The 27808-nt window shown below is 36.9% G+C and overlaps 1 protein-coding gene across 1 annotated transcript in view; it reads left to right on the top strand.

Annotated features, from left to right (window-relative positions):
* ITFG1 (integrin alpha FG-GAP repeat containing 1) overlaps positions 1-27808 on the top strand; it is a 266220-nt gene that overhangs the window by 46033 nt on the left and 192379 nt on the right. Inside the window, exon 6 of the mRNA XM_036751887.1 lies at positions 8604-8698. Within this exon, the coding sequence (XP_036607782.1) occupies positions 8604-8698 (95 nt within the window). The remainder of the gene's footprint in view (positions 1-8603; positions 8699-27808) is intronic.

Raw genomic sequence — 27808 nt, 5'->3', positions numbered from 1 at the left:
GATTAGAGATAAGTGGTAAGAAAGTGAGGAGTTAAGGATGACACCTAGGTAGTGAGCCTAGGTGACTAGGAAGATGGTGGACCCTCAATAGTAATAGGGAAATTAGAAAGAGGGGAAGGTTTGGGGGAAGATAATTCCATTTTGGTTGTGTTGAATTTAAGATGTCTTCAGCCACTGGCTGTGTGACCCTGGGCAAGTCATTTTAACCTCTCTCTGCCTTAGTTTCCCCATCTGTAAAATATGGGTAGTGGTAGTAGTAGTAGTACCTACTTCCCTATGTGGTTGTGAAAATAAAATTTATATATATATATGTGTGTGTGTATGTGTGTGTGTGTGTGTGTGTGTGTGTGTGTGTGTGTATACAGACATACTTTAGATCTTAAAGTACCACATAAACGCTAGTTACTGTGGTTGTTGCTGCCGTTGTTATTGTCATCGTTGGACATCTATCCTGAGATGTCTAAAAGGCATTTAGAAATTTGAGACCGAAGTTCAGGAGACCTCAGGGCTGGACAAGTCCATCTGAGAATCATTGAAACCATAGGTGCTAATTAGATCACCAAGTGAAATAGTATAAAGGGAGATGGGAAGAGGTTCCAAGACAGAGCCTTGAGGCACTCGCACTAGTAACAGGTATGACGTGGATGAAAACTTACCATACAGAGGAGTGGTCAGACAGGTAAGAAGAGAACCGAAAAAGGGCAGTATTACAAAAACCTGGAGAGAAGAGAGTTCTAGAAGAGGAGAATCAGCCATGTGAGAGTCGGCAGAGAGGTCAAAGAGAATGAGGGGTGAAATGACTGGCCCAGTACGACACAGATATTCATAGATCTAGACGGGATTTGGACCCAGAACCTCCAGCTTCATATCCAGCACACTTTCTACTGTGCCAAAGTAGACATATTAGGAAATGTTTTGCTTTAGTTTTTTCCCCCAGACCTTTGAATATATAATGGAAATTTTTGTGCCCTTCAGAGTCAGTATTTTGAGCTGTGAATATTTTCTTAAATTTTATTAAGATGACTTTTATTTAAATCTTACAGTTACATAGCCTCCGATTCCCCAAGGGTGTTTAGGACTATAACCTTATATTGATTTTTTTCAGAAAGATTTTATCAGCTTTCTTCAAGAATAGCATAAATAATAATTTCTGTTCATAGAAATATTTTATAGCATATCCATATTTCATTAAAGTTAGTAATTAATTATATTTGAAATTGATTTTAGTTCCAGGTATGCATCCTTGTCTAAGAAAAAAGGGTTTTCTTTCTGCTAATCTGTAATCAAGATGAATTTACATTTTTTATAAACAATATTTACCTATAATATATAGATTAATGTAATTCTTTATTATTGTGTCTAAGTATCTAATACTTATAGTATTTGCAATATAAAAGTGATTTTTTTTAGTTCATTTTAAAAATAAATATTTTGATGGCATGCTTGCCTTCTGTTTTAATTCTACCACTCTAAGAATTCTCAAGAAGAGTTTTTATATTTAAAGGCTAGTGATTCAATTTAAATAGCAGTCTTTGGATAGTCTTTATTTTTCTTTTTAAGAGCAAATGCATCAAAATATTTCATTAACTCTAAAAACAAATTTAATTCAGTGGTTTTTTAAATTTGACTTACATTAAGTCTAATAAGATTTATGTTGTTTTAAGAATTTAGGCTCACACTTTTTTTAAAAAAGTAATTTAGGGTCATAAAATTCAGCATATGACTAATAGTCTGTAGGACCTACTGGGGAGCTCTCTGTGAACCTTTTGGGTGGGGAGGGGCAAGTGGAGAATGGACCTGTGATTTTATTAATGTGTAAAGCTCTTCTAGTAATGCACATTGGCTGGCTTATCTGCAAAGTCTGGTGTTAGACAATTGCCAGAGAATATTGAGAAAGCTTAGTGATTTACCCAGTTACACAGCAAAGCTATGTTAGAAGTTGGTCTTGAACCCAGGTATTCCTAACTCCAAGGCCAGTCCTCTGTCCACTATGGTACACTGCCACAGATCAATTAAAACAGGGGCAGGGTAGTCATAGTAAAACTCCCCAGTAGAGGAGACATCTCCCTAGTAGAGAAGAAACCAAGCATTGCAGAGTTGGGGGAGGAGGAGAAGATAACTTCCTCCTCAATCCATGTTGACACTGATTTTTAAAAAATTTTTCGTAAGAGTCAGTACTACCAAGCACATTAGATATGTAAGCTATGCTATAAATAGGAAATACAAAGATTGACAGAAATGGTGGACATTGAGCTGCATGCATAGATGTTAAGGCATAAATGAATTTCTAAATATTATCATAAAGATTAAACAGATACTGCATTTACTAAAGATTTTCAAATGTTAACATACTTATAAGTTTATCAGAAAAGTGAGTGAATTCCAAATCATTTTGAAGTCACAGTTACCATAGGCAACCAACCATCTGCAATTGACATTAATTACATTTAAATTCACCCTTTAGTAAATGCTAATTTTTGTGATTAAAGGGTAATGATGCCCACAGAGTAGTACACCTTAATATTGTTGTAGTTCCTGTAGAAAAATAATAATAATTAGGTTTTCCTTCAGAGGTCAAGAAATGTCAATGATCAGATAAAACACATCAGACTGTCTCTGAAATAAATTGGCCACCTGGAGGTCGATGCTCTGTAGTTTTCCTTTTAAAATTAGTTTCATTTTATGTTTCATCTAGTTTGTCTTCACAGTCATTTCACACATTTGAGAAGTTTACAATTCATGTGAATGCTTTTGCTTGAAAAAAGTATAGCAGTTCCTTCTTGCTAAAAACTTAAGCTATATCTGAAGGGCAAATCATAAAATGTATAATAGAGCAAATGAAGCCAATTTTAGCTTTAAATTTCATAATGTATATGCATGCTATTGACAACAGTATTTGTATTTTGTAATTATCTTGTAAGTATTCTGCAAAAAACAAGCAAGAATTTTTATTCTTGATAAAAATCAAAGTAATATTGTAGGATGAGCTTAGCTTGTATGTATGCAACAAAAGACATTATGTAGATATTAAGTTAAAACAATTTTCAGTTACTATTATGTAAGAATAAAATAAGAAAAATATATAGATAAGGCACATATATTGAAGGCAGTGTGGAAGATACTTGAATTATAACATATCAACAATTGACACTTTATAGTTATATTGCATTCTTCCATTCGGGACATACTTTTTAGATAAATGAAAGAATAAGACAAACAATTCAACATACATTTATTAAGTTCCTAATATACACATAATGTTTGATACTTATGCATAATAATTGGAATCTTCCAGAGTACTCTAATTGATTCATTTCAAAGTATCTGGCCTGGATTATATAGAAGGTAGAATCAGTAAATGATCAGATAATTAAAGCCTATCTTGTTTCCTTTCAGTGACCAAACTAAATTGTTTAGATTAGGAAATTCTTCCTAAATGCCTCCTTGGGCCAGACTTTTAATAACTTCACTGCCTTTTATCAATCAAAAAAGTAAATCAACAGTCTTTTCCCTTGGTATTCTTTTGAAGATTTCAATCTTGTACATTGATACAAAAGAATAATCTTGTTACTTGGCATTGAGTCTCAAATAAAAAAATGCCACAGGCATTTTCTTACAAAACTCTAATATCTCACTGTTCCTATATTTCTCTTTGGTGTTTTAGTTGAAGTGCTTTAATTGGATTGTAAATTCCCCATTTTTGTCTTACCCATCTTGTTTTTTTGAGAGGTATGTATACGTAAATATTAGATGCATGAGTCTAGATAAAGAATGCTGGGAAATGGCAGATATAAATGCAAAGTTCTGACAGATAAGTGGGCAATACATGGACTCTGTGAAAAGAAAAACCTCTCCTATACTCACTCCTTGTGCTGTCCATGCTTTGCCCAACCAAGCACAAATGCCGTCTTTTTTTTTTTAAGTCATTATAGCCAAATTCTCATGTCTAATCAATACCTTCTGATGGGTTCCTTTTTTGAAAAATTATTCTGCATAATTCAAGTCAGACAACTTGACATTTCATTAATATAAGCCCTTAGAGGTATATTGAAACTTATTTGGTTTCAAGTAATTCAAAATTGTTCTCATTGTGAAAGACTCATTTTACCACTGGTAGATGGCTTCCAAAAATGGACCAAAATATAACAAAAGAACAGTAGATGAAAAATTACATATGAAATGATATGCATGATCTTTCCCAAAATACATTAAGACCTTAATGTTGAATTTTCCTAAAATAGTTAAACTAACCTCTGAAAAAGGAATTGTAGATAAAGGAGGCCAGAACCTTAACTGGAAAGGGGAACTCAAAAGCCTTTCCACATTAATGATCATATGAAGTTCTGGGAATAAAAATATTCAATATATAACCTATATTCTTGCCATTCTAATTTACATCTACATAGAACATGTTTATATTAGCTAGTAAGCTTTCTAGAAGTAATTTACTGGCAGCTGTAGACCTTCCCACAGTGTGCTTGTGTGGTTTATAGCTCATTAAAAAGGGGTGAAAATTTTGCAGGTTACATGATTCCTAATAATTGATTATAGAAAACTAAGCAAAATCTTCAGTCAAGATCATCATCAAAAACAAATGTTATTGGGCAATAACCACCTACACTGATTTCCTTATTTCTTTCCATTTATGCAAAGTCCAACTCATATCTTATTTCCTTTGTGAGTCTTTATCTCTTAAGATACTTATGCTGACTTATCAAAAGTCTTTATCATTAGTCTTCATACATAATAAGATCCTAAATGTAGAGGTCAAAGGGACCTTAGAGGGCATTTGGTCCAGCTCCCTCATTTTATAGACAGGGAAACTGTAACCTAGAAAGCATAAGTAATTTTCCTGAAGTTGCACTGGTGGTAAACAGCAGAGCTGTGATTTATGCTCGGGCCCTATTTCAAACCCAGCAAACTTTCCTCTTTACCACATTCTCTCTCTAGAAATGTCTTCCATCCTGATCCCCCTCCCCAGCAAAAAGTTATCCCTTCTTTTTCTGACATAGTATTTTGTATGTCTCCCATCTATATATCAAATCATATAATTAATATATTTATCATATCATATAATTAATATATTTATCTCAGCACATATCTGCTCATTAGTACTAGATTGTAAGCTTCTTAAAAGGAGAGGTCGTGTCTAATTTATTTCTGCCTTTTTTCTACCACAATACATTTCATGTAGTAGGCATTTTATAAGTAGTTGATACATGAATGAATTAGCCTTGAAGGCAAGGCATAGAACATATGTAGCTTCTAAAGTATCTTGCTGTGTGCTTAAAGCCTAAAGCAGTACTTGCCCATCACAGCCTCTAAATGTTTGATTGTGATGTTGTTCAGTCATTTCAATGGTATCCGACCATTCATAACTCCATTTGGGGTTTTCTTGGCAAAGATACTGGATGGTTTGCCATTTCCTTCTCCAGCTCATTTTATAGATGAGGAATGGAGGTAAACAGGGTTAAGTGACTTGCCCAGGGTCACACACCTAGTAAGTGTCTGAGGCCAGATTTGAAATCAGGAAGATTCATCTTCCTGATATCAGGGCCAGCACTATCTGCTGCACCACCTAGCTGGCATGTGATTGTGGTACAACCAAGGGTTTCTGCCATGACACTTTCTTAAGCAATGGAACCATAGCAATTTGGCTATCTTCCAGATTTCCATGTAAACCATAACCAAGGACCCCCCAAAGACTGTGTTCACATGTACTGTGTTTGATTCTGGAGGCTAACTCCCCAAAGAATCAGTTTAGATCTTTTGCTCATAGCATCCATATGTAGTAATTCTAGAATATTTCCAAAATATATAGTTTACACTTAGCTAATATTTAGGTTTACCCCAAATATAGTTAAGAGGGTACCAGCTCATGTACAAGGACTCAGAGTAAAAATTAGCATGATAGACATCTTCTATTTCACTCCACAAAAATGAACTCATGGAGCCTGTGAACTGATGCAGAAATACAAAAATACTACCAAAGTTGAAGTACTTGGCTCTCAGTCTTCCTCTTCTCTCCAATTCCTGCCTTCATACTAGGAGACTTCAGCATATGGTATTATACCCTCAAACACCTAACCTCAGTTATAAGTCTCCTTAGATCCCATGACTTATTCTTCTACTCTGTCTCAGCCACACATAAGCATAATTAAACCCCTAAGAACTGATGAGATCATCAAGTCAGAGCAGTGTAGTGAGAGAACAGCTAACTCTGGACAGGGCCTTGGGGTATATCCACTGTTGCCTTCCCAGCTTCATTATGCACTCCTGCTATCTGTACATTCTATAGTATGGCTAAAATGGTCTTCTTAGTATTCCTCACATATGACACCCATCTCATATTTCTATGCTTTTGTCATACTTGGAATGCACACCCATCTTCATCTCTGCCTCATAGATTGACTTCCTTTACAACTGGGCTCATGCACAACCTTTGATATGAGACCTCTTCTAATCTCCCAAATGCTAATGTGCTTTCTCCACAAATTGACTTGTATCCATTTTGTATATATGTATCTGTATCATATATACATTTATGCAATACATACATATTTTCTCCCCCCAATAGAATGCAGGCTGCTTGAAGGAAAGAATTATTTCATTTTTGTCTTTTGTGATCTCTTCTGAATGGTGAGTCTTTAGTCCAGACCACCATTATATAAGGTGTAGTCCAGGGGTGGGAAACCTACCGCCTTGAGTCCATATGTGGCCCTCTAGGTCCTCAAGTGTGGCCCTTTGATTGAATCCAAACTTCACAGAACAGATCCCCTTAGTTCCCTGCCCCTGGTATAGGCCATGCAGACTTCATTCCCAACTCTACTCCTTACTTTCCAAACCTGTCCATCTCCTCCATAGCAGCCTTGCCCCTAAACAAGTACCTTCCACACATACACAGGCATACACACTTGCTTTCAGCCTCCTTTTATGTGCTGTCTCCCTCCATTAGAATGTAAACTCCTTAAAAATAGGGTTATCTGTCTTTTCCCCTATTTATATCCTTAGGGCTTAGCACAGTGCCTGGCACATAGTAAGTGCTTGATAAATGCCCTGTCTACCTATGTATCTCCAGATTCTGCACAATACCTGGCACACAGTAAATTCTTTAATAAACATTTGTTGATTGATTTAACTATCCCATTAGCTCCCCTAATAAGGAAACTGAACTTGGGGTTGCCACTGGAACAGTCCTTTGTCATTTTCATATCTCTCTAATCAACCCATGTACAACCCTTCACAGACATAGAGTGTAGTTCTATGGTTTGGATTCCACAACTTCCTTCCCTCTTCCACCATGCCAGCCTCCTGCCAAAAGCAAATTGATTTTAGGGCTACTGGGGGGGGGGGGAGCAATTTTTTTCCCGCCATACCCGTACTGTTCATATAACTCACTGGCTTTTATTGTCTACGTAAAATGCTACCCATGAACTGTATAGCTGATGTCATCATTTAGCATGCTACAGTAAGAAATTTCCTTATTTTTCTACATACTCCCAACCTGTGAACCTCAAATTTGGGGCAACTCCTAAGGTTGGTGCTACAAAGAAAATCTCCTTTCTCTGACTCGGTTAGGTTCTGGGATCATGAAACCTGGGGAATTCAAAATCCCTTATATTTCATATACAACTGTCCATAACAACCCTCTCAGGCCCTGCAGGCATACACATGTCTTTCTCTGCCATGTCCCTCCATAGGAATTGTTAGTGCTGTGGTTGCTAGAAACACCTAGACAGGGAAAGTTCATTCTCATAATCTCTGCGAGTATATGCAGTGCCCCTATCCCTCTGCCCAAAGATAGGTCTTTCTAGTTCCTAAGAGTACATGAGTACAGGATTCACTCCTTACTCAGGACTAGACCTCATCTGCTGCATTTGTTCTACTTTCTAAACAGGAAAATGGAAATACAGAACAGGCTAAACTGTTGGGCCTCCTAAGTCCTGGTCAGCCAGTTATTTTTTAGGCTACTCCAGACAGTAGGATGTAGTAAGGAATTCTCTGTGCTTATCAGTTAGATACCAGTAGACTTGCCCACTCTACCCAGAGAAGTACCCCATTGACATCTCTAAACAAAAAGTATCTCTAAACAAACCCTGCATTCTTATCCCACCTTGGAGGAATTCATCAAGTTAATCAGGAGCTCCTCAGTGCAACTAGTTTTACATCCATGTTGCCTAGGTAGATTGGCAGTCTTGAATTATAAGTTACCTGAATATTATCATTAGCTACATAGATGCCCATTTCAAATATATTGTTAGATCACTTTCTCTTTCTCGTTGGGAAGACAGCATCATTAGAGCTATTACGGATAATTTCGTCGCCTAGTTTAAGGATGAGAAAAGAAGTGCAGTTATAGGTACTCTGTTGATTTTGTACAGAAACTGAAACTGTTCTTTTTCTGAGGGGCATAATTTATTCTTTTTCTGGTTTTAGTAAAATTAGTTCAAATAGCCATTATAAATCATCTGTATATTGTCTTAGCAATGCCATGTAGGCAGAATTTAATAGCTTAAAATACTGTATGTTTTAGTTTCATGTCATAGAAAAGGATTCATTTGCAAGTTTTCATTAACAACGTTTTCTATTTTTTCACCCTTTAGGAATTTGTCATGGCATCCTGTACTGAATACTCAAATTAACATGCGAATACCACATTCTCATGCATTTATTGACTTGAATAAAGATTTTACTGCAGGTGAGTTTTTTACCCCATAAAAAATTTGAAATTTTTTTATATTGAACTGCTAATAGATTAATGTTTCATTTTAAAAAGCACAATGAATGTTAAGTATTTGGAAACTACTAGACTTAGAGAGAGGAGACCAGACTTCAAGTCCCCAGTTTTGCATTAATTAGATTCATTCCCTTGGTTATTCCCAGCTTTAGTTTCCTTATCTGTAAAATTAAGGTGTTGCTGTAAATCAGAGGTGTCAAATGCAAGACATAGTTTTGTATCCCTAAACCATATTAAAATATGATTGGAAAGTATTTAACAAAATAAATAAAAATACAATAAAACATAGATGATGTTAGTATGTGATTTTCTGAATCAATATGTACACTCAGGTTCACTAAAGCTTACGTATGGGTTATTGGCCCTGGTTTTTATTTGAGTTTGATGTCACTGTGCAAAATGACCTGTCAAGTCCCTTCTTGTTCTTACATTACATAATTCTTAGTATGACAACTTAACTCTGTATCTCAGTTTCTGCATCTATAGCAGTATTTATATTTCTCAGTTTTCTCATAAAGTTTCTGTGAAAAGCAAATGAAGTAATTATGCAAATATATTTTTGAAAGTTTGAAGTCCTTATATTTTTAATAAGGTCTAAATTATCATTATGATTAATTAGTGGTCTCAAGGTAAATAGAAATTTTTTTTAATTGGTTTCTAAATTATAATAAAATGGAAAATTTTAGAAAAGTATTTGTTATAATCATTTTTAAAAGTTCTATAGGGTAACACTTTATTAATTTGAATTCTGCTCATTAGGAATTGCTGATCTTTGGTCATAAGCTGGTTAGCATTTACTTGCAGAGTTTATTTTTTTTTTAAAGTTTGATTAAGTTCATTTTTGAAGGGAAGAGGTTGGTCTAGCCCTGAGAGGAAGTATCCCTGATTGATGTAGTTCATCAGCTTGCCTGTAACTCGTAGTATTAGAGAGTCATTTGGGGCACTGTACACCTGAACTATCCTTGATGATACAGTCAGTGTATGTCAGCAGCAGAACTTTAATCCAGGTCTTACTGACTCCAGCATTGGTTCCCAAGGTACCTCACCATACTTGCTCTCATTCTTGGTAGTTATATAAATAAAATTGCAAGGAAGGAAAATATCTAGTCAGCTTATGAAAGCACAAGTTTTGCCGCTGTTTCTTTTACATGAAATAATAATATTGACCCGTATTTATATAGAACTTTAGTATTGGCAAAGCACTTTCCTTCACAGTAAGCCTGGGATGAAGAAAAGGAGGTTAAATCAGTCAACCTCTCTAGACTTCACATTTTCGATCTGTAATTTAAGGGACTATAAAATTATCATCTCTAACATCTTCCATTTCAAAAATTTTAACTACTTTCAGAACAGATTTAATAACATCCATTTGTACATAATGTACATTTAGAAATCATTAAAACAAGTCTGATGAAATATCTAATTAACATAACTAATTATTTATGTTAGTGAAATTAATATGATTGCATTCCTTTGAAAATATTCTACCTCTACCTGTATGTCCTTTCACCTCTCTGGGCCATACTTTTCTCATCTGCAAAATAAGAAGGTTGGTCTAGATGTCCTCTCATTTCACTTCTAGGTATATGCATGTGTATATGTATGCACTCTAATTCAGATTCAGCAATTAAGCTTGGGCTCCCTGTAATTATTCTTACTTAGTGAAGTTTTACCATGCTGGGGGTTTTTTTTCCCCCCAAAGTTCATGAAAATAACTCTCTCAAAGCTTTCAAAGCTCTAAAACAGAAAATCTCGTTGTAGGATGTTACTGATTTCAGGTTAATTTAACATCCATGAATTGGGCCTTTCTTCCCTAGCAATTTTTCTCTGTTTAAAGCTGCTTGGGGATATATTTAGGTTGGAGGAAGAAGAAGCAGAAGGCTGCTGTTAGTAAAGATAATTTAGTATCTTATCTTTGGAAAAAATATTCATGATGATATTTGGAGTGGAATGCTAAGGAAGTTCCGTTAAATTGCACTTTTGGTAAATTGAGATATTGATGCACATGAAGAATCATTTCTTTATTACTTTTTAATTAGAGATAAATCTCATATAAATCTTACGACATCCCTTCTTATAAAATGAAAAAAGCCAGCCTACTTAGAGCCAATTTAACTCTTATTTTTGAAGTGAAAGATGAAAAAATGGAAGAGTTCTAATCTAATTAAGTTTCTTATTACACAGATTTTAGGATCATATTAACATGACTTTGGTCTTATGTTTGACAAGTTTTAATATCAAAAATTCTAGTATAACTTTTAAGAATTCCCTGACACAGCTATAATATAAGGTAAAAGTTTTAACTGGGTCCACTACAACTTTGTTAAATAATTTCAACTAGGCCTTCCCTGTTTCATAATAATCCTTTTATTCTTCTTTCATTTTCTCTTATACTCTCTGCAGTAAGTATGCAATACTTCTATTCCTCTCTTCAAGACCCTTCCATCACCCTCTTCCTTTCTCTTCCCTCCTAATTTAGAAAAATAGAGGTCATCTTCATGAACTTCCTCTTCTCCCCTCTTCCACAGCTCAGAAACTCTCAGCATTATCCCCCGAATCTCACCTCCTTATTCTTGTCTCTCAGAAAAAGGTACTCCTTCTCTTTGCCAAGACCAGCCTCTCTAATTGTGTCTCTTACCTGCTTGTCTACTCCAAAATTTTGGCCCAGCAGTCATTCCACCATGGTCTCTTCAGTCTTTCCATATCCACTGGCCCCTTCCCTGCTACTCCTTCTCAGAATTTCCTGGATCAATATCAATATCAATAAAGCTCTTCACTGATAACCTCTCTCTCTCTCTCATTGAATTCCTATGGGTTTAAATCATCATCTTTATGTAAATAACTCCTGCATCTGCCTGTCCAGCCTGTTTCTCTCCTGAGCTCCAGTCAGTGAGTCAGTTGGTCAGTAAGCATTTACATGCTAGGCACTTGTTATATGCCGGCTACTGTATTAAGCACTAGGAATATAAATCAAGTCAAAAATAGTCCCTGGCCTCAAGGACCTTACGTTATAAGGGGGAGATGACAGGTAGCTAACCAGTGACATTCAAGATATATACCGAATAAATGGAAGGTAATTTCAGAAGGGAAGACAGGAGCATCTAGGGGACTAGGACAGTTTCCTGAAGAAGGTGGGTTGAGCTGAGTTTTGAAAAAAGGGAAACCAAGAAGTAAAGGTGAGGAAGCAGGACAGGCATGTTCAGCAGACAACTGGTGCGAAAGCACAGGGATGGGAGATAATGAATCCTGTTTTGGACTTTGATATGCCTATGGAATATCCAGTTTGAGGCGTCAAAGAGGTAGTTGGTGATGTGTGAGTGAAGCTTAGGAGAGAGACTAGGGCTGGATAGACAAGAGAGAATTATCTGCATAGGGAGCTGAGAGAGCATAGAGTGAAAAGAAAAGATGGTCCAGGACAGAGGCTTGGGGCACATATCACAACTGCCAATTGGGTATTTCAAACTGTATGTCCTATAGACATAATAATTTTAAAAGAGCCAAAACAGAACTCATTGCCTTTCCCAAAAAATCTGCCCCTCTTCTGAACTTCCCTATTACTGTTAAAGGCACCACCGTCCTTCCAGATACCCAGGCTTACAATCTCAGAGTCCCTTTCAGCGACTCAATCTCCTTCACCCTGCGTATCTAATCACTTGCCAAAATATTGTCATTTATGCCACCAATATCTCTTATAGCTGTCTCCTTCTCTGTATTCACACAGCTACCATGTCAGGTCAATGCCCTCATCACCTTTCACCTGGACTATTGAAATTTCTTCCCAATTGTTTTCCTTTTCTCAAGTTTCTCTTTTCTCTAGTAATCCTCCATACAGTTGTCAAAGTGATTTTCCTAAGGCTTAGGTCTGACCATGTGTTTCAACAATCTTGCTAGCAGCTACTGTGGCTGTGTAAAACCAACAACAACCAGCACACAGAAAGCTGCCAACACAGGTTCTTTTGATCTCCTTTACTAAGGAAAGCAATCTCAATTTAATCAAACATGCAAATATCATTCATTTAGTTCAAGGGGAAAAGCCAGCACCCTGAACTTCAGAGCAAACACAAACAAATTACAAACATCAACAGACAGACCTTGTCTGATTCAAATCTCAGTGCATAGTTACCAGAGTTTAACAAAGTCTGAACATCCGGGTTTACAAGCTGGAGGGCTCTTGAGTACAGCTGCCCAGGGTCTCTGCATCAGCACACCTCCAAGAGTGAGAGCCCTAAGAAAATAGCTCTGTCTTCTCTTTTTATGCACTCTTTAGCCATCATCAAGCATCATCTTAGCGACCTGAACTTGAGCTCTTACTATTGGCTCTGGTCTTAGCAACTCCCCTTAGGACCCTGGGGGCTTCACGCCCACATCAGCTGTAATATCAGTTAAGTTGGGACTTTCTTTCTGTTTTAAAATGATTAATTAAGTGTCTTTGAGTCTTACTAGGTGCTAAGCCCCAGGCCCAAGCCTTTATTAGGTGCTAAACCTATGTGGGTGTGAATTGGTAACTAAGGTGGGGCCCCGGGTGGGGCTAACTAAGGGAGGCCTGGTTAGATCTTTGCTCCTAAGTTTGCCCCAAACCCCTAATTACTAGGTGCTAAGCCTATGTGGGTGTGAAGCTCCCAGGGTCCTAAGGGGGGTGCTAACTTCAGAGCCAATCATAGGAGCCTAAGTTCTGGTCTCTCAGATGACGTTTGATGAGGTCTGAAACTGTATAAAAAAAAATGGGAAGACAGAGCCATTTGCTCGAGGGCTCTCATTCTTGGTGGTTCGCTGTTGTGGAGACTCCAGGCAGCCTTAGTTAAGAGCCCTCCAGCTTGCCCAGATGTCAGGACTTGTTTTTCTTGGTAACTATGAATTGTGATTTGGTCTGTTTGTGATTTGTTTGTATTTCGCTCTGAAGTTGAGGGTGCTAGCTTTTTCCCCTGAACTAGGTGAGTGATATTTGTATGCTGGATTAAAGTAAGCTTGTCAACCCCTTAACGTTGCTTTCCTTAGTAAAGCAGATCAAAAGAATGTATGCTGGCAGCATTCTTGTTGTTGGGCTTGTGTTGGTTTTTCACCCCCACAACAGCTGCTAGCCGAATTGTTGAAACATCAGCTTAGCACCTAATACATATGGGTTTGGGCCTGGGGCTTAGCACCTAATAAGACTCAATCAAAGGCACCCAACTTAATTGATATTATTCCATGTCACACTCTTGTTCAATGAACTGGAGTAGTTAGTTACCTGTTATCTCTACGTCAGGGGTTCTTAACCTGGGGGATTGTGAGGGGGCATCTATGGAAAGATTTTAGAGGTCTATGAACTTGGATAGGGAAAAAAAAAATATACCTCTAACCTTTTGTTTCCTTTGTAATCCTATATATATTTTAGATATAAGAAGGGGTTCATAGACTTCATCAGACTGCCAAAGAGGTTCATTATACAAAAAAGGTTATGAATCCCTGCTCTAGGATCAAATGTGAAATTCTCGCTTTGGCATTTAAAGCCCTCACAACCTGGTTTCATCATACCTTTTGTTCCTTATTATACATGATTCTCCTTTATATACTCTTAGGGTCCAGCCAAAATGTCCTTCTTGAACTTCCATACCCACAGCATTCCATTTCCCATCTCTGCCCTTGCTCATGCTATCCCTCTATATCCTTTCTCATTTTTACCTCTTAAAATCCTGCGTTACCTTGAAAAAACAAGCTGAAATACCACCTTCTATATGAAAAACTCTTTAGTCATCATCTTGTCCATGAAAACTTATCCTCCATTAGACTGTGAGTTGCTTTAGAACAGGGATTGTCTTTTGCCTCTCTTTGTACCCCAACACTTAAAACAGTGCTTAGTACTTAGTGAGTACTTAATAAATATTTATTTAATGACACCTTCAGCTGCTATTGGCTTCCATTCCCCCCAAATAAATTTCCTTTTATTTTTGTATTTATCTGTCTTGTATGTGCTTAGAGAGGGACATGTCTTTTAAGTCTGTCTTTTTATCCACAGTCCCTGTCATATGTAGGAGCTTATTCAGTACTTATTGATTGATTGATTACCATTGATCCTTCCTGAAATATGGTACTTCAAATTGAACAAGTTACTCCTGAAGTGGTTTTACAGAAAAGTCTCCTGAATATCATACCTCCCTAAATGAAACCTAAGATTACATTAGCGTTTCTTTTTTGACTGCTGTTTCACACTGTTGACTTGCTAAACTTTCTGTCTCTAAAAACTCTAGATCTTTTTTAGGCAAATTGCTCTCCAGTCATGCTTTCCAATGTTATACTTGTGACATCGGAGGGTGGGGAACCTAAGTATGAGTCTACATTTATCCCTTTTCAGTTTCGTGCTTTAGATTGGACCCCACATTCCAGCCAGCAGAAATCTTTTTGCAAGAGGACTCTGTCATATCATTTTAGCTTTCCCTCTTTTTCTGTTCCATTGGCACATTGGATTAGTATGCCATCTCTAGCTTTATCCGTGTCATTGATAAAAATTATAAACAACATAGAGCCAAGAACAGATCCCTAATGTAGTCTACCTAGAGACTTGTTTTCAAGCTGACATCAACCCATTAATGACTATTTTAGGGGTCTGGTTCAAGAGTCACTTCTAAATCCACATAACTGTATTATTGTGTAGTCCAGGGCTTCTTCAATTTTTTCCACTCACGACCCCTTTTCACACTTCAGCAGTGTTTGTTGGCATTGCATGGCAGGGCAGCATGTGCAGTGCAAAGAATGCATGTTCTGTGTTCAGAACCAAGGCTGCAGTGAAGTTGCATCATGCAACATGGGCAAGCTGCCAGAAATACCTCAGATTCATTATGTGTTTAATTTTTCATTAATTTTTGGTCGTTGCACGTTCAGAAACCTTTTACTGTTGCCAAGCACTGATCTAGTCCACATCTGTCTTTTCTGCAACTCTCACATTCTTATGGAAGATTTTGTCAAATGTTCTGCAGTTATCTAGGTCAGCTCTATTTAAAGCATTCCCCCCCATCTACCAATCTTTAGTAATCCTGTTAAATAAGGAAATTAGGTTAATCTGGTATGACTTGGCATACTTCATTTTAACATTTTAGCATGTACTATGTGTAATCTACTATGCCAAGAACTACGAATATAGAGATTAAAAACAACACATCCATTCCTTCAAAGAGCTTCCATGGTGGGAAAATAGTCAGTCAGTCAATCACAAAGAATTTATTAAGCACCTACTGTGTGCCAAGCATTGTGCTCACAAGAAGCTCACAATCTAATGGGGGAGACAACAAGCAAAACAAACATGTTAAAGCAAGGTATGTACAGGATAGATAAGGAATAATTAAAAGGGAGAGGTACTAGAGTTAAGAGGGAGTGGGAAAGTCTTTGTAGAAAAGAGGGTTTTAGTTGGGACTTGAAGGAAGCAAGAAATGGAGGTGAGGACAGAGAGGATTCTAGACATGGGGGACCAACAGGGAGAATTCCTGGAGCGAAGATGAGGGAATTATAAAATGTGTATCCTTAACTATTAGAATATGATTAAGTATATATAAAAGGTAAAAGAAATATTGAAATATTCAGGGAAGTAGCAAAGTATTTCAGGTATGAAATATTCAGGGAAGGAGAAATCATATATAGTTAGAAGACACAGAAGATTTCAGGGAGGCGGTGTCTTGTACTGGTCCTTGAAGGAAAAGAAGAATTTCAGGTGGAGACATGAGAGGGGTTTATTTCATTCATAGAGTACAAAGGTGTGTGTGTATGTATATACACACACATACATATACATATATATACAAAGGTAGAAAAGTTCAGTACAGGATCACAGAAAAGCAAGGAGTTAGGTTAATGTTGCATAGAATTACTCAGTGTAAAGCACATTCAGAGATTAGTGGGCAGAGCAGTTTGGCTGTAGAAGAGAGTTTGGGAAAATGATAGGTTGAAATTAAGTATGGAGAGATAGAACAAAACCAGATTCTAAAGGATTTGGGCCTCCAGGCTTAAGGAGTTTGGCATTATCTTGTAAGTAGCCACAAGGGAACCACTACAAACTTTGAGTAGAAGAATAACAATATCATGGTAGGATTTTAAAATTAGCCTGGCAGCAGTATGTAGGATAGATTGGAATAGAGAAAAACTGGAGGCAAAGAGACCATCTAGGAAGCTATTACAGGCACGAGGTGACAAGGGTCTGAATTAGGGTGTGGTAGTCAGAGTGAAAAGGGAAACAACAGAAAAAAGATACTTCAAGAAAAAAAAGTTGACTGGTTTACTGACTGACTACGGGGGCTGAAGAAGGAGTCAGTCGTGATTCTGAGGCTTCAAGCTTGGGTGACAGGAAAAAGAATACGATTAGCAGAAAGGCAAGTGAGGCCAGAAAGTTGATATTGGTAGGAGGATGAGTAGTTTTACAAGTTAGATTTGAGTTAACAGCAAAACACCCCGCCAACTGGCAGGCTGCTCGAAATATAGGACTGAAACTTGGTAGGGAGATATAGATTTAGACATCATCTACATAAAGGTAACCATGGAGCTCAAAGGAACTTTACAGGTCATCTAGTTCCTCTGTAATTTAAAGGTTAGGAAACATGCCCTGAAGGCGTAAGTGACTTATTCAAGCTAAGTTAGCAAGTTAAAGCTGAGAAGAGGGTCTGACTGGATCCATTCATCTTTCCTCTCAAGACTGGTGCTTTATATTTGAAGTCACAGGACCTGATGAGGGAGTGTAGAGAGAAAAGAACCAAGGGGAAAGCAGTGAACCTTTAATTATGCAACCACTGAGAATTCCAATTCAAATACCTACCTCCTTCAGGAAACCTTCCCTGATGATTCTGTCTGAGGAGCTAGCCAACAGGCTGGTAAGAGGTAGGTTCAAGTACTGCTTCTGACATCTACTGACTGTGAGAGTCTGGGCAAGCCACTTAACTTCTCAGTATTCTAGATAATTAAGGTTATAGTTGCAGAGAAGGTGTTACCTGCATTGGTAGACAGTTTCTTTGCCTGGGAATTTCCCTTATTAATAAAAATAATAGGTCTAGTCCTCATCCTTTACTTAAACTTCTCCAATGTAGGTGTTATGGGTTATTTTATAAAAAGTTATTTGTATGTAAGGTCCCCTACTAGACTAGAAGTGCTATTCAGTTCAACTCACACTTATTAAGCATCTTCTATGTGCAGGACATTGTGCTAAGCCCTGAGGAGAGGTAAACACTTTAGATAAGGAAGGGCCTTTGACCTTATAGAGCCAGGAGTCTAATTTAGTATAATTGGAATAAGACATGTAACAAGTAAAATCATAGAAAAGTTCCCTGAAGGAAAGGACCATACCTTCCCAATTATAACGAAATCCCATTGCTCCACAGAAAATATAACTAAACTCCACTATGCTCAGATATTTTCTCCCAAAAATTGTAAATGCTTTACTTTGTAGCATATGAACTTCGGAGTACTGCTTTGTCAGTAAGTCAGGAAGCATTTGTTAAGCATCTACTATGTGTCAGAATGGTGCAAACTGAGCAAACACTCCTTAATTGGCATCTCTTATAGCTGAGGTTTTTCAGTTCACAAAGAATGAAGCATCCTTTCTGAAATGTTTAGATGGGATATGAGGAAGAATTCAAACCGAAGCTGTTGGGTGGACATAATTTGAAAATTTTTATGTTTTCATAATAATACATGAAGATTAGGAGCCACTGCTACCAAGATATTACCCAGACAAGAAGTGTAAGAGATTGGAAACATTTTTAAAGAACTGATGAATTTTTCTTCTGTACACACACACACACACCCTTACATACCTCTTCAGGCCATCAGGTCTTCCAAAGGCTATCATGAGTGGCTTGCAACTCACTTCTGTGAAATTTGGAATGAATAAAATGATTCAGATTGTGTTCTTTAACAATTGTTGGTCTTTATCACCAACAAGATGAAAGGCCTGCTTCATGAAAATTGTGGTTGTTGCAGATGTTATCAACTTTACTGATAAGGTTAGAGAGGCAAGAGATAATGAAAAACTTTTTATAGCAACAATAACTTCTCATGCTCATTTTTTTATTTCTGGAAAAAAATACCTTCCAAGAAAAATTTTTCAAAAGTGTTGAGCTACAAACATTCATTGCGTGTTATTTGGATACTATCTTATTCCATAGCTTTTGGTATATGTTCTTATCCCCACAAAAGACAACCACAGAAGTTCTAGATTTTTGTTTCCACTGTCTGAATATTTTGTGACATATGGGCATGCACCCATTTTCCTTCCCCCTTTATATTAAAAAGAATGAGATATATAAATACTGAAAAACTATTAATCTAGCTATATGTGAGGATATGATGGAACAGGCATAATTAGCAGGACACTGCACAAATAAAAACATTCTGGTGCTCATGGGAGTCGTAGAACCTTTTTTTTAAATTTAATTTATATAAAATTTAGTTTTCAGCATTGATTTTCACAAGAGTTTGAATTAAGAATTTTCTCCCCATATCTGCCCTCTCGCCCACTCCAAGATGGTGTATATTCTGGTTGCCCCATTGCCTGTGTATCTTATTTCCTAGTTGCATGCAAAAACTTTTTTTTTGTTGTTGTTTTTGAACATCTGTTTTTAAAACTTTGAGTTCCAAATTCTCTTCCCTCTTTCCTCCCCACCCACCCTCCCTAAGAAGGCAAGCAATTCAACATAGGCCGCATGCGTATCATTGTGTAAAACCCTTCTACAGTACTCGTGTTGTGAAAGATTAACTGTGTTTTGCTCCTTCCTAACCTATCCCCCTTTACTGAATTTTCTCCCTTGACCCTGTCCCTTTTCAAAAGTGTTTGCTTTTGATTACCTCCTCCCCCTGTCTGCCCTTCCTTCTATCGTCCCCCCTTTTTTATCTTCTTCCTCCTTCTTTCCTGTGGGGTAAGATACCCAATTGAGTGTGTATGGTATTCCCTCCTCAGCTCAAATCCTATGAGAGCAAGATTTACTCATTCCACCTCACCTGCCCCCTCTTCCCTTCCTACAGAACTGCTTTTTCTTGCCACTTTTATGTGAGATAATTTACCCCATTCTATCTCTCCCTTTCTCCCTCTCTCAATATATTCCTCTCTTATCCCTTAATTTGATTTTATTTTTTTATATATCATCCCTTCATATTCAACTTACCCTGTGCACTCTGTCTCTCTCTATATATATATACCTACATATATACATACATAGACACACACATATGTATATATATACATACACACATATATATATGCATATTCCTTTCAGCTACTATGATACTGAGGTCTCATGAATCATATACATCATCTTTCCCTGTAGGAATGTAAACAAAACAGTTCAACTTTACTAAGTCCCTTATGATTTCTCTTTCTTGTTTACCTTTTCATGCTTCTCTTGATTCTTGTGTTTGAAAGTCAAATTTTCTATTCAGCTCTGGTCTTTTCACTGAGAAAGCTCGAAAGTCCTCTATTTTATTGAAAATCCATATTTTGTCTTGGAGCATGATGCTCAGTTTTGCTGGGTAGGTGATTCTTGGTTTTAATCCTAGCTCCTTTTTTTTTTTTAATTTAAATTTATTTATTTAACATATTTAGTTTTCAGCATTGATTTTCACAAGTGTTTGAATTACAAATTTTCTCCCCATTTCTACCCTCCCCCCCACTCCAAGATGGCATATATTCTGGTTGCCCTGTTCCCCAGTCAGCCCTCCCCTCTATCACGCCGCTCCCCTCTCATCCCCTTTTCCCTACCTTTCTTGAAGGGCAAGATAAATTTCTACGCCCCATTGCCTGTGTATCTTATTTTCTAGTTGCATGCAAAAAACTTTTTTTTTGTTTTTGAACATCTGTTTTTAAAACTGTGAGTTCCAAATTCTCTCCCCTCTTCCCTTCTCACCCACCCTCCCTAAGAAGTCAAGCAATTCAACATAGGCCAAATGTGTATCATTATGTATAAACCCTTCCACAATACTCATGTTGTGAAAGACTAACTATGTTTTGCTCCTTCCCAACCCATCTCGCTTTATTGAATTTTCTCCCTTGACCCTGTCCCCTTTCGAAAGTGTTTGTTTTTGATTACCTCCACCCCTATATGCCCTCCCCTCCATCATCCCCCACCCCTTTTATTTTTTTATCTTCCTCCCTCTTCTTTCCTGTGGGGTAAGATACCCAATTGAGTATGTATGGTATTCCCTCCTCAGGCTAAATCTGATGAGAGCAAGGTTCACTCATTCCCCCCTCACCTGCCTTCTCCCCTCCTCCCACAGAACTGCTTCCTCTTGCCACCTTTATTCGAGATAATCCACCCCATTCTATCTCTCCCTATCTCCCTCTCTCAGTATGTTGCTCTCTCATCCCTTAATTTCATTTTATTTCTTTTAGATATCTTCCCTTCATCTTCAACTCACCCTATGTCTGCTCTCTCTCTCTCTTTTATATATATATATACACATAGATATATACATACATACACATTCACTTATATATATACACAAGCATATATATATGTATATATATACATATGTATATATATACATATATATATATGCATATTCCCTTCAACTACCCTAATACTGAGGTCTCATGAATCATACACGTCATCTTTCCATGTAGGAATGTAAACAAAACAGTTCAACTTTAGTAAGTCCCTTGCAATTTCTGTTTCTTGATTACCTTTTCATGCTTCTCTTGATTCTTGTGTTTGAAAGTCAAATTTTCTATTCAGTTCTGGTCTTTTCACTGAGAAAGCTTGAAAGTCCTCTATTTTATTGAAAATCCATATTTTGTCTTGGAACGTGATACTCAGTTTTGCTGGGTAGGTGATTCTAGGTTTTAATCCTAGCTCCATTGACCTCCGGAATATCATATTCCAAGCCCTTCGATCTCTTAATGTAGAAGCTGCCAGATCTTGGGTTATTCTGATTGGGTTTCCACAATACTCAAATTGTTTCTTTCTGGCTGCTTGCAGTATTTTCTCCTTGATCTGGGAGCTCTGGAATTTGGCGACAATATTCCTAGGAGATTTCTTTTTGGGATCTATTTGAGGAGACGATCGATGGATTCTTTCAATTTCTATTTTGCCCTGTGGCTCTAGAATATCAGGGCAATTCTCCTTGATAATTTCTTGAAAGATGATATCTAGGCTCTTTTTTTGATCATGGCTTTCAGGTGGTCCAATAATTTTTAAATTATCTCTCCTGGATCTGTTTTCCAGATCAGTGGTTTTTCCAGTGAGATATTTCACATTGTCTTCCATTTTTTCATTCCTTTGGTTCTGTTTGATAATATCTTGATTTCTCATAAAGTCACTAGCTTCCACTTGCTCCAATCTAATTTTTAAGGTAGTATTTTCTTCAGTGGTCCGTTGGACCTCCTTTTCCATTTGGCTAATTCTGCTGTTCAAGGCATTCTTCTCCTCATTGGCTTTTTGGAGCTCTTTTGCCATTTGAGTGTTGTTTCCTTCAGTATTTTGTTCAGTATTTTTTTGGGTCTCCTTTAGCAAACTGTTGACTTGTTTTTCATGGTTTTCTCACATCACTCTCATTTTTCTTCCCAGTTTTTCCTCTACTTCTCTAGCTTGCTTTTCCAAATCCTTTTTGAGCTCTTCCATGGCCTGAGACCAGTTCATGTTTTTCTTGGAGGCTTTTGATGTAGGCTCTTGGACTTTGCTGACTTCTTCTGGCTGTATGTTTTGGTCTTCTTTGTCATCAAAGAAAAATTCCAAAGTCTGAGACTGAATCTGAGTCCATTTTCACTGCCTGGCCATGTTCCCAGCCAACTTACTTGACCCTTGAGTTTTTCAGCAGGGTATGACTGCTTGTAGAGTAAAGAGTACTCTGTTCCAAGCTTGAGGGGATGCGCCGTTGATTTCAGAGCTATTTCTATACAGCCAGCTCTGCCACATCAGCGCTCCTCCTTCCCCAAGAACCGCCAACCCGGACCTGACGCAAATCTTAAGTAGGGTCTGCACTCCTGCTCTGATCCACCACTTAATTCCTCCCACCAGGTGGGCCTGGGGCCAGAAGCAACTGCAGCTGTAGTTCTGTAGCTGCACCACCTCTGCCGCCCCTGGGGCAGTGGCTGAACTGCAAACTCTTTTCACTCCGTCCCCCGCAGCTTTTTCCACTAACCTTCTCTGTTGTCTTTGGAGTTTGTGGGTTGAGAAGTCTGGTAACTGCCACAGCTCCCTGATTCAGGGGGCTAGGGCCTGTTCCGCCCGGCTCCTGGTCTGGTTAGTCCTGCTGCCGCCCACGCTGGGCTCCGCTCCCAGCTCTGTGCGTGATAGACCTCATCCAGCGACCATCCAGGCTGTCCTGGGATGGATTCCTGCTTCTCTCTGCAATTTTGTGGGTTCTGCAATTCTAGAATTTGTTCAGAGCCATTTTTTATAGGTTTTTGGAGGGACCTGGCAGGGAGCTCACACAAGTCCCTGATTTCCAGCCACCGTCTTGGCTCCACTGTATGCTGCCTTTTGACAATATCTAGTATTGTTTAAAGGGTTTCCTTTTTCCCTCAATACATTTGTATAGTTGGAATTAAGATTGCCATAGAGATTACAGTACAGAATTTTCTGGCTTCCTCTTCAAATAGTTTTCTAAAATGGTGTATTTTGTGTCTCATTTGATGACTTACATATACTTTTTTTTTCTATAACTGTTATCTAACACTCATATGTTTAAGAGATCCAAATGCAATTCTATTCAGAAGTTTCATGTAAGTTTGGCTCACATTAATATTTTATAAAAAGCAGAATATAGAAATAAAAACTGTTAGTCTTGTTAAATTTACCATTTAATAATTTGGTTTTAGCTAAAGTTCGACTTGAACAGTTAAGCCAGACAGATGTGTAGATCAAAATGTAATGTTTTCTAGGTTTTTAGAATAAATAAAATTTATTTATACAAGTTCTTACATAAACATTATATGTATAGGCAGCTAGGTGACAGTGAATAGTCCTGGACCTGGAGTCAAGAAAACAAGAGTTCAAATTTTACCTTAGACACTTATTAGCTAATGGGCTAAAGTATCAAGAAAATCAGCAACTCACATTTGTTCATCTAATCAACAGAAGTAATTTGTCAGTTTTGCGTACATTTCACCTCTTTTTCTGAGAAGTGGCACCAAACTGACACTATTGCCTCTGGAAAAGGAGTTTCAGTCGACCATACTTGTGACTTCCCAGACCATGACTTACTAGGCCACCGCTCCTTTTTATGGATTGTCTTTTCCATTAGAACATAAGCTTTATGGGAACAGGGACTGTTTCATTGTTTTATTTGTATATCCAGCCCTTCACAGAGTGCTTGGAATCTAGTAAGTGCTTATTTAATGCATTACAGTAAATTGTTAATATTTTTCATTCTTAGATGGGTTTTTCAAGCAGAATCAATACTTGATCATATGGAGCTATTGAATAACCCGTACAATAGCAGTGTTGATAATACTAATAGCTGACATTTGTAAAAAGCACCTTGTTTTCAAAGTGCTTTACAAGTTCAATGAAAGAAAAAAAGTCATCTGAATCAAATTAATCCCTTAATCTATTATTTGTTATCTTAGTTACTGTGCTAAGTCACTTAACTTCTCCAAGCCTCAGGTTCCTCAGATATAAAAGGGTGTGGGGGGGGTGTTACACTTAGATGATTTCTAAGGTCACTTCTAGTTTTAAATCACATAATAATGATGATCATGATGATAATGATAGCATATACATATATATATACATATGTAGCACTCTCTATATATATATATATACGCATACATATAATAGCATTATATACACACACGCACACACATAGCACTTTAAGGTTTATAAAGCACTTTATAAATATTATTCTATTTGATCTTCACAAAAACCCTGAGAGATAGGTGCTATTATTATTCCCATTTTATAGATGAGGATACTGAAGCATGCAGAGGTTATGACTTTTCCAGGGTCATATAGCTATTAAGTGTCTAAAGCAGGATTTGAACTCAGATCTTAACTCCTAGTTTAGAACTCTCTCCATTGCATCCCCTAATATATGATCTTATGACTTTCTGTTAAGACAGTACAGGAACACCTATATGGTGGAAAACATATATATAACCCTACTGCAATTGATTCTTCATTGTCTCTAGCTCTGTTAGCCTTAATGTTTTTGTGTGTCATGATCCCCTAGCACAATCTGGTGAAGTGTATGGACCCTGTCTCAGAAGTATATATTCATAGACCCTAGGTTAAAGATTACTAGAGAGATATGAAACATTTCTACATATGTGTTACAACTTTTAAAATATTGGAGCACAGCAACTTGTTAAAATGTTCTATATAAATGTTGTCAAACTCAAATAGAAACAGATCCTTGCTGGCTGCATACTGACTTAGAAAACTACAAATTAACATTATCTGTGTTGTCTTGTATTTTTATTTATTTTGTTAAATGTTTCCCTGTTTCATTTTAATCTGGTTCAGCACACTCTAGAGTTTTGCAAGCATTTGACACCTCTGCTCTAGACCATAAAAAGTATATTCAAAGCTAGAAGAAGGGTTTAGCACAGGATCTTGTGCATAGAAGTCACAACATAGTTGTTGAATATATTGTTGAATTGAACAAGGAAGGCTTAGTGTTTAGAATAAATGTTGTGATATTAACACAACAAAAAGCAGAATTGTGTTACCAGCTTTTGCTGATGTCCTCAGTATTGAGAAGAATGGTCACTTTGCTATTTAGTTGTAGAAAATGTCATATAATTGGATATGACTTAACACTTTCTGAATGTGTTCTGTATCTGTTTCCTGAAATAGATGGGGAATGTTAAAGGCAAGGACTGGGGCAATCATTTTATATTTTCCACTATTTCTCAGTGGATGTCTTTGAAATAAGGCTCTTCTGACAGCATGAAGTTGTTCAGACCCATCATTAATAGAACCTAAGAAAATAAGCTCAATTTTGAAAACATATTTGTTACCCACCCCCCTCCCCAAGACATTCCTGTAAGTTATAGCTCAACTATTTGTCAAGATAAATGATCATTGATAATACAATCTTGAAAAACATGTTGATCCTTTTTAAAATGTCAAAATGGGTATCATATATTTTGCTCCTCTGTAATTATTTTTTCATCCTTGATTCCTATCAAGTCTACTAGTTTGTGAAGCAAAAAAAAAACAAAAGAAGAAGAAGAAGCTCCTTTTATTGGTACAATTTTTAACTAAGATTTCACTGGTTACCATCTAAGTTTTCATAGTGTGCATATAAAACAGTAAGGCAATAAACACAACATCAGTGATAATCGTGAATATGCCTGTGTAGTTCTGTATCGCAGAGTATGAGAGACTCTCCATAAAGAAGGTAAAAGAAGTATAACATTTATTCAGACACCAGAAAACCATGTCCCATAACCAAATGTTCAGCTCCCACAGCCAGTCAGTACACTTTATCATAACAGCAAGAAACTTTAAACACTATGTCACAGCCTGGAGCCTCACCATCTCAAAACCTCTCCGACCCCCTGCTAGGGTCTTCCCCAAACACAAACTCACAGTACAGCTAAATCAGCCTGTTCAGTTCTAACAGTCACAAGGGTGGCCATTAGCAGACATAACATCTCTCTCTCTCTCTCTCTCTCTCTCTCTCTCTCTCTCTCTCTCTCTCTCCCTCTCTCTCCCTCTCTCTCTCTCTCTCTCTCTGCATTTCCTATGATATAACTTCCTTTTCCTGTCAGGAAGCTCCTCCTACCGGTATGTCTTAGGCTTCCTGTGACATAAGCAGGTCACATGGCCTGTTAATGGGTGGGAAAGATCTTCAAATCTAAATTGCTATTACAGCATATTATCATTTTTAAAAATTTTCGGTTCCAAATTTTCTCCCTTCAGCCCCTTCACCCACCCCCTTTTGATTAGGTAAGAAATACAATACTCATTATACATATTTCATAGTATTTAGATGTTAATGTAGATTTTTAATTCAGGCTCAATAGAGACAAGGAATGTGTTCACTATAGCACTTGGCATGGGAAATGAATTGCATAACATGCCACATAATATTCTTTTTAATCTTGGCTTCAGTGCTTTAGGCATCCCCTCACAAAGGATATAAAACTAAAAGTGTTTAAAGAACTCTTCACTCAGGCTTATTTTATATCTTAAATGTCTCATGTCATGAATATGTAGAAAGAAGCTTAAACGAATTGCTTTGAATTGTTAAACAATCTTCCTGCAGATGAAATAGAAAAGTTCATTAACATTATATAGCTAATACTATATGGTAACAAGAATCATAGGCATTCTTATTTTATAAAAATTGCTTCTATGAACAAATCCTGACCAGGGTGTATAATATTTGACTTTTCAAACTGAAAGCTTGTGAACAATGCAAAACTTGATCTTTGTTATTGACCTTTACGTGATATGAAATAACTTCATTTGACTTATTTAAAAAAAAAAAAAACCTTTGCCTCCATTGTGTGTAATTATGTAGTATAATAGATTTAATTTTCAGCTTTCTACTAGTCCTAAAAGACTCTTAACTCATTTTGTAGATACATTTGGAAAAATAAAAATTAATATAAGGAAACATTTACTTGCACTTTTTTCCAAGTAAGAACATTTTTAACTGTTATATTTTTTTAAATAATTTTGATCATATAAAATATAGTGTAGTTTTTCACAAGCAAGAGTTTTGACATTCTGTCACAAAACACTGAAATTCTAGAATGTAATTTCTGATGATTTGAGGTATGTCTATACCATTGGAATTCCTTAGAATTAATTTCTGAAAACTTATGTTGTTAAATGGGGCAAAGTGATAAATGAAGCCTACATAGAATAATTTAGATTAAATCATTAAACCATCAGTCATGTGAAGGGTTAGAATCATACAGGAATCTTAATTATGCTGCCACTATTTTTGATCTGGTAAAGGCTGCCTGATTATTTTAAGCTCCTTCATACTAAGGACTGTTTGTCATTTAGTGTTTGAACTCCCAATACCTAACACAATCCCTTGCACACAGTCAGTACTTAGTAAATACTTATTGAATTGCTGCTCATTGTCAAGTCACCACTTTATGCCCTTTGGGCTCAAAGAAAAAGTTATATTTACTGTGAAACAGAATTCTTACCAATCTTA

Source organism: Trichosurus vulpecula, chromosome 3 (genome assembly GCF_011100635.1).
Source record: "Trichosurus vulpecula isolate mTriVul1 chromosome 3, mTriVul1.pri, whole genome shotgun sequence".
Lineage (NCBI taxonomy): Eukaryota > Metazoa > Chordata > Mammalia > Diprotodontia > Phalangeridae > Trichosurus > Trichosurus vulpecula.
This window is presented reverse-complemented; position numbering and strand designations above follow the sequence as displayed.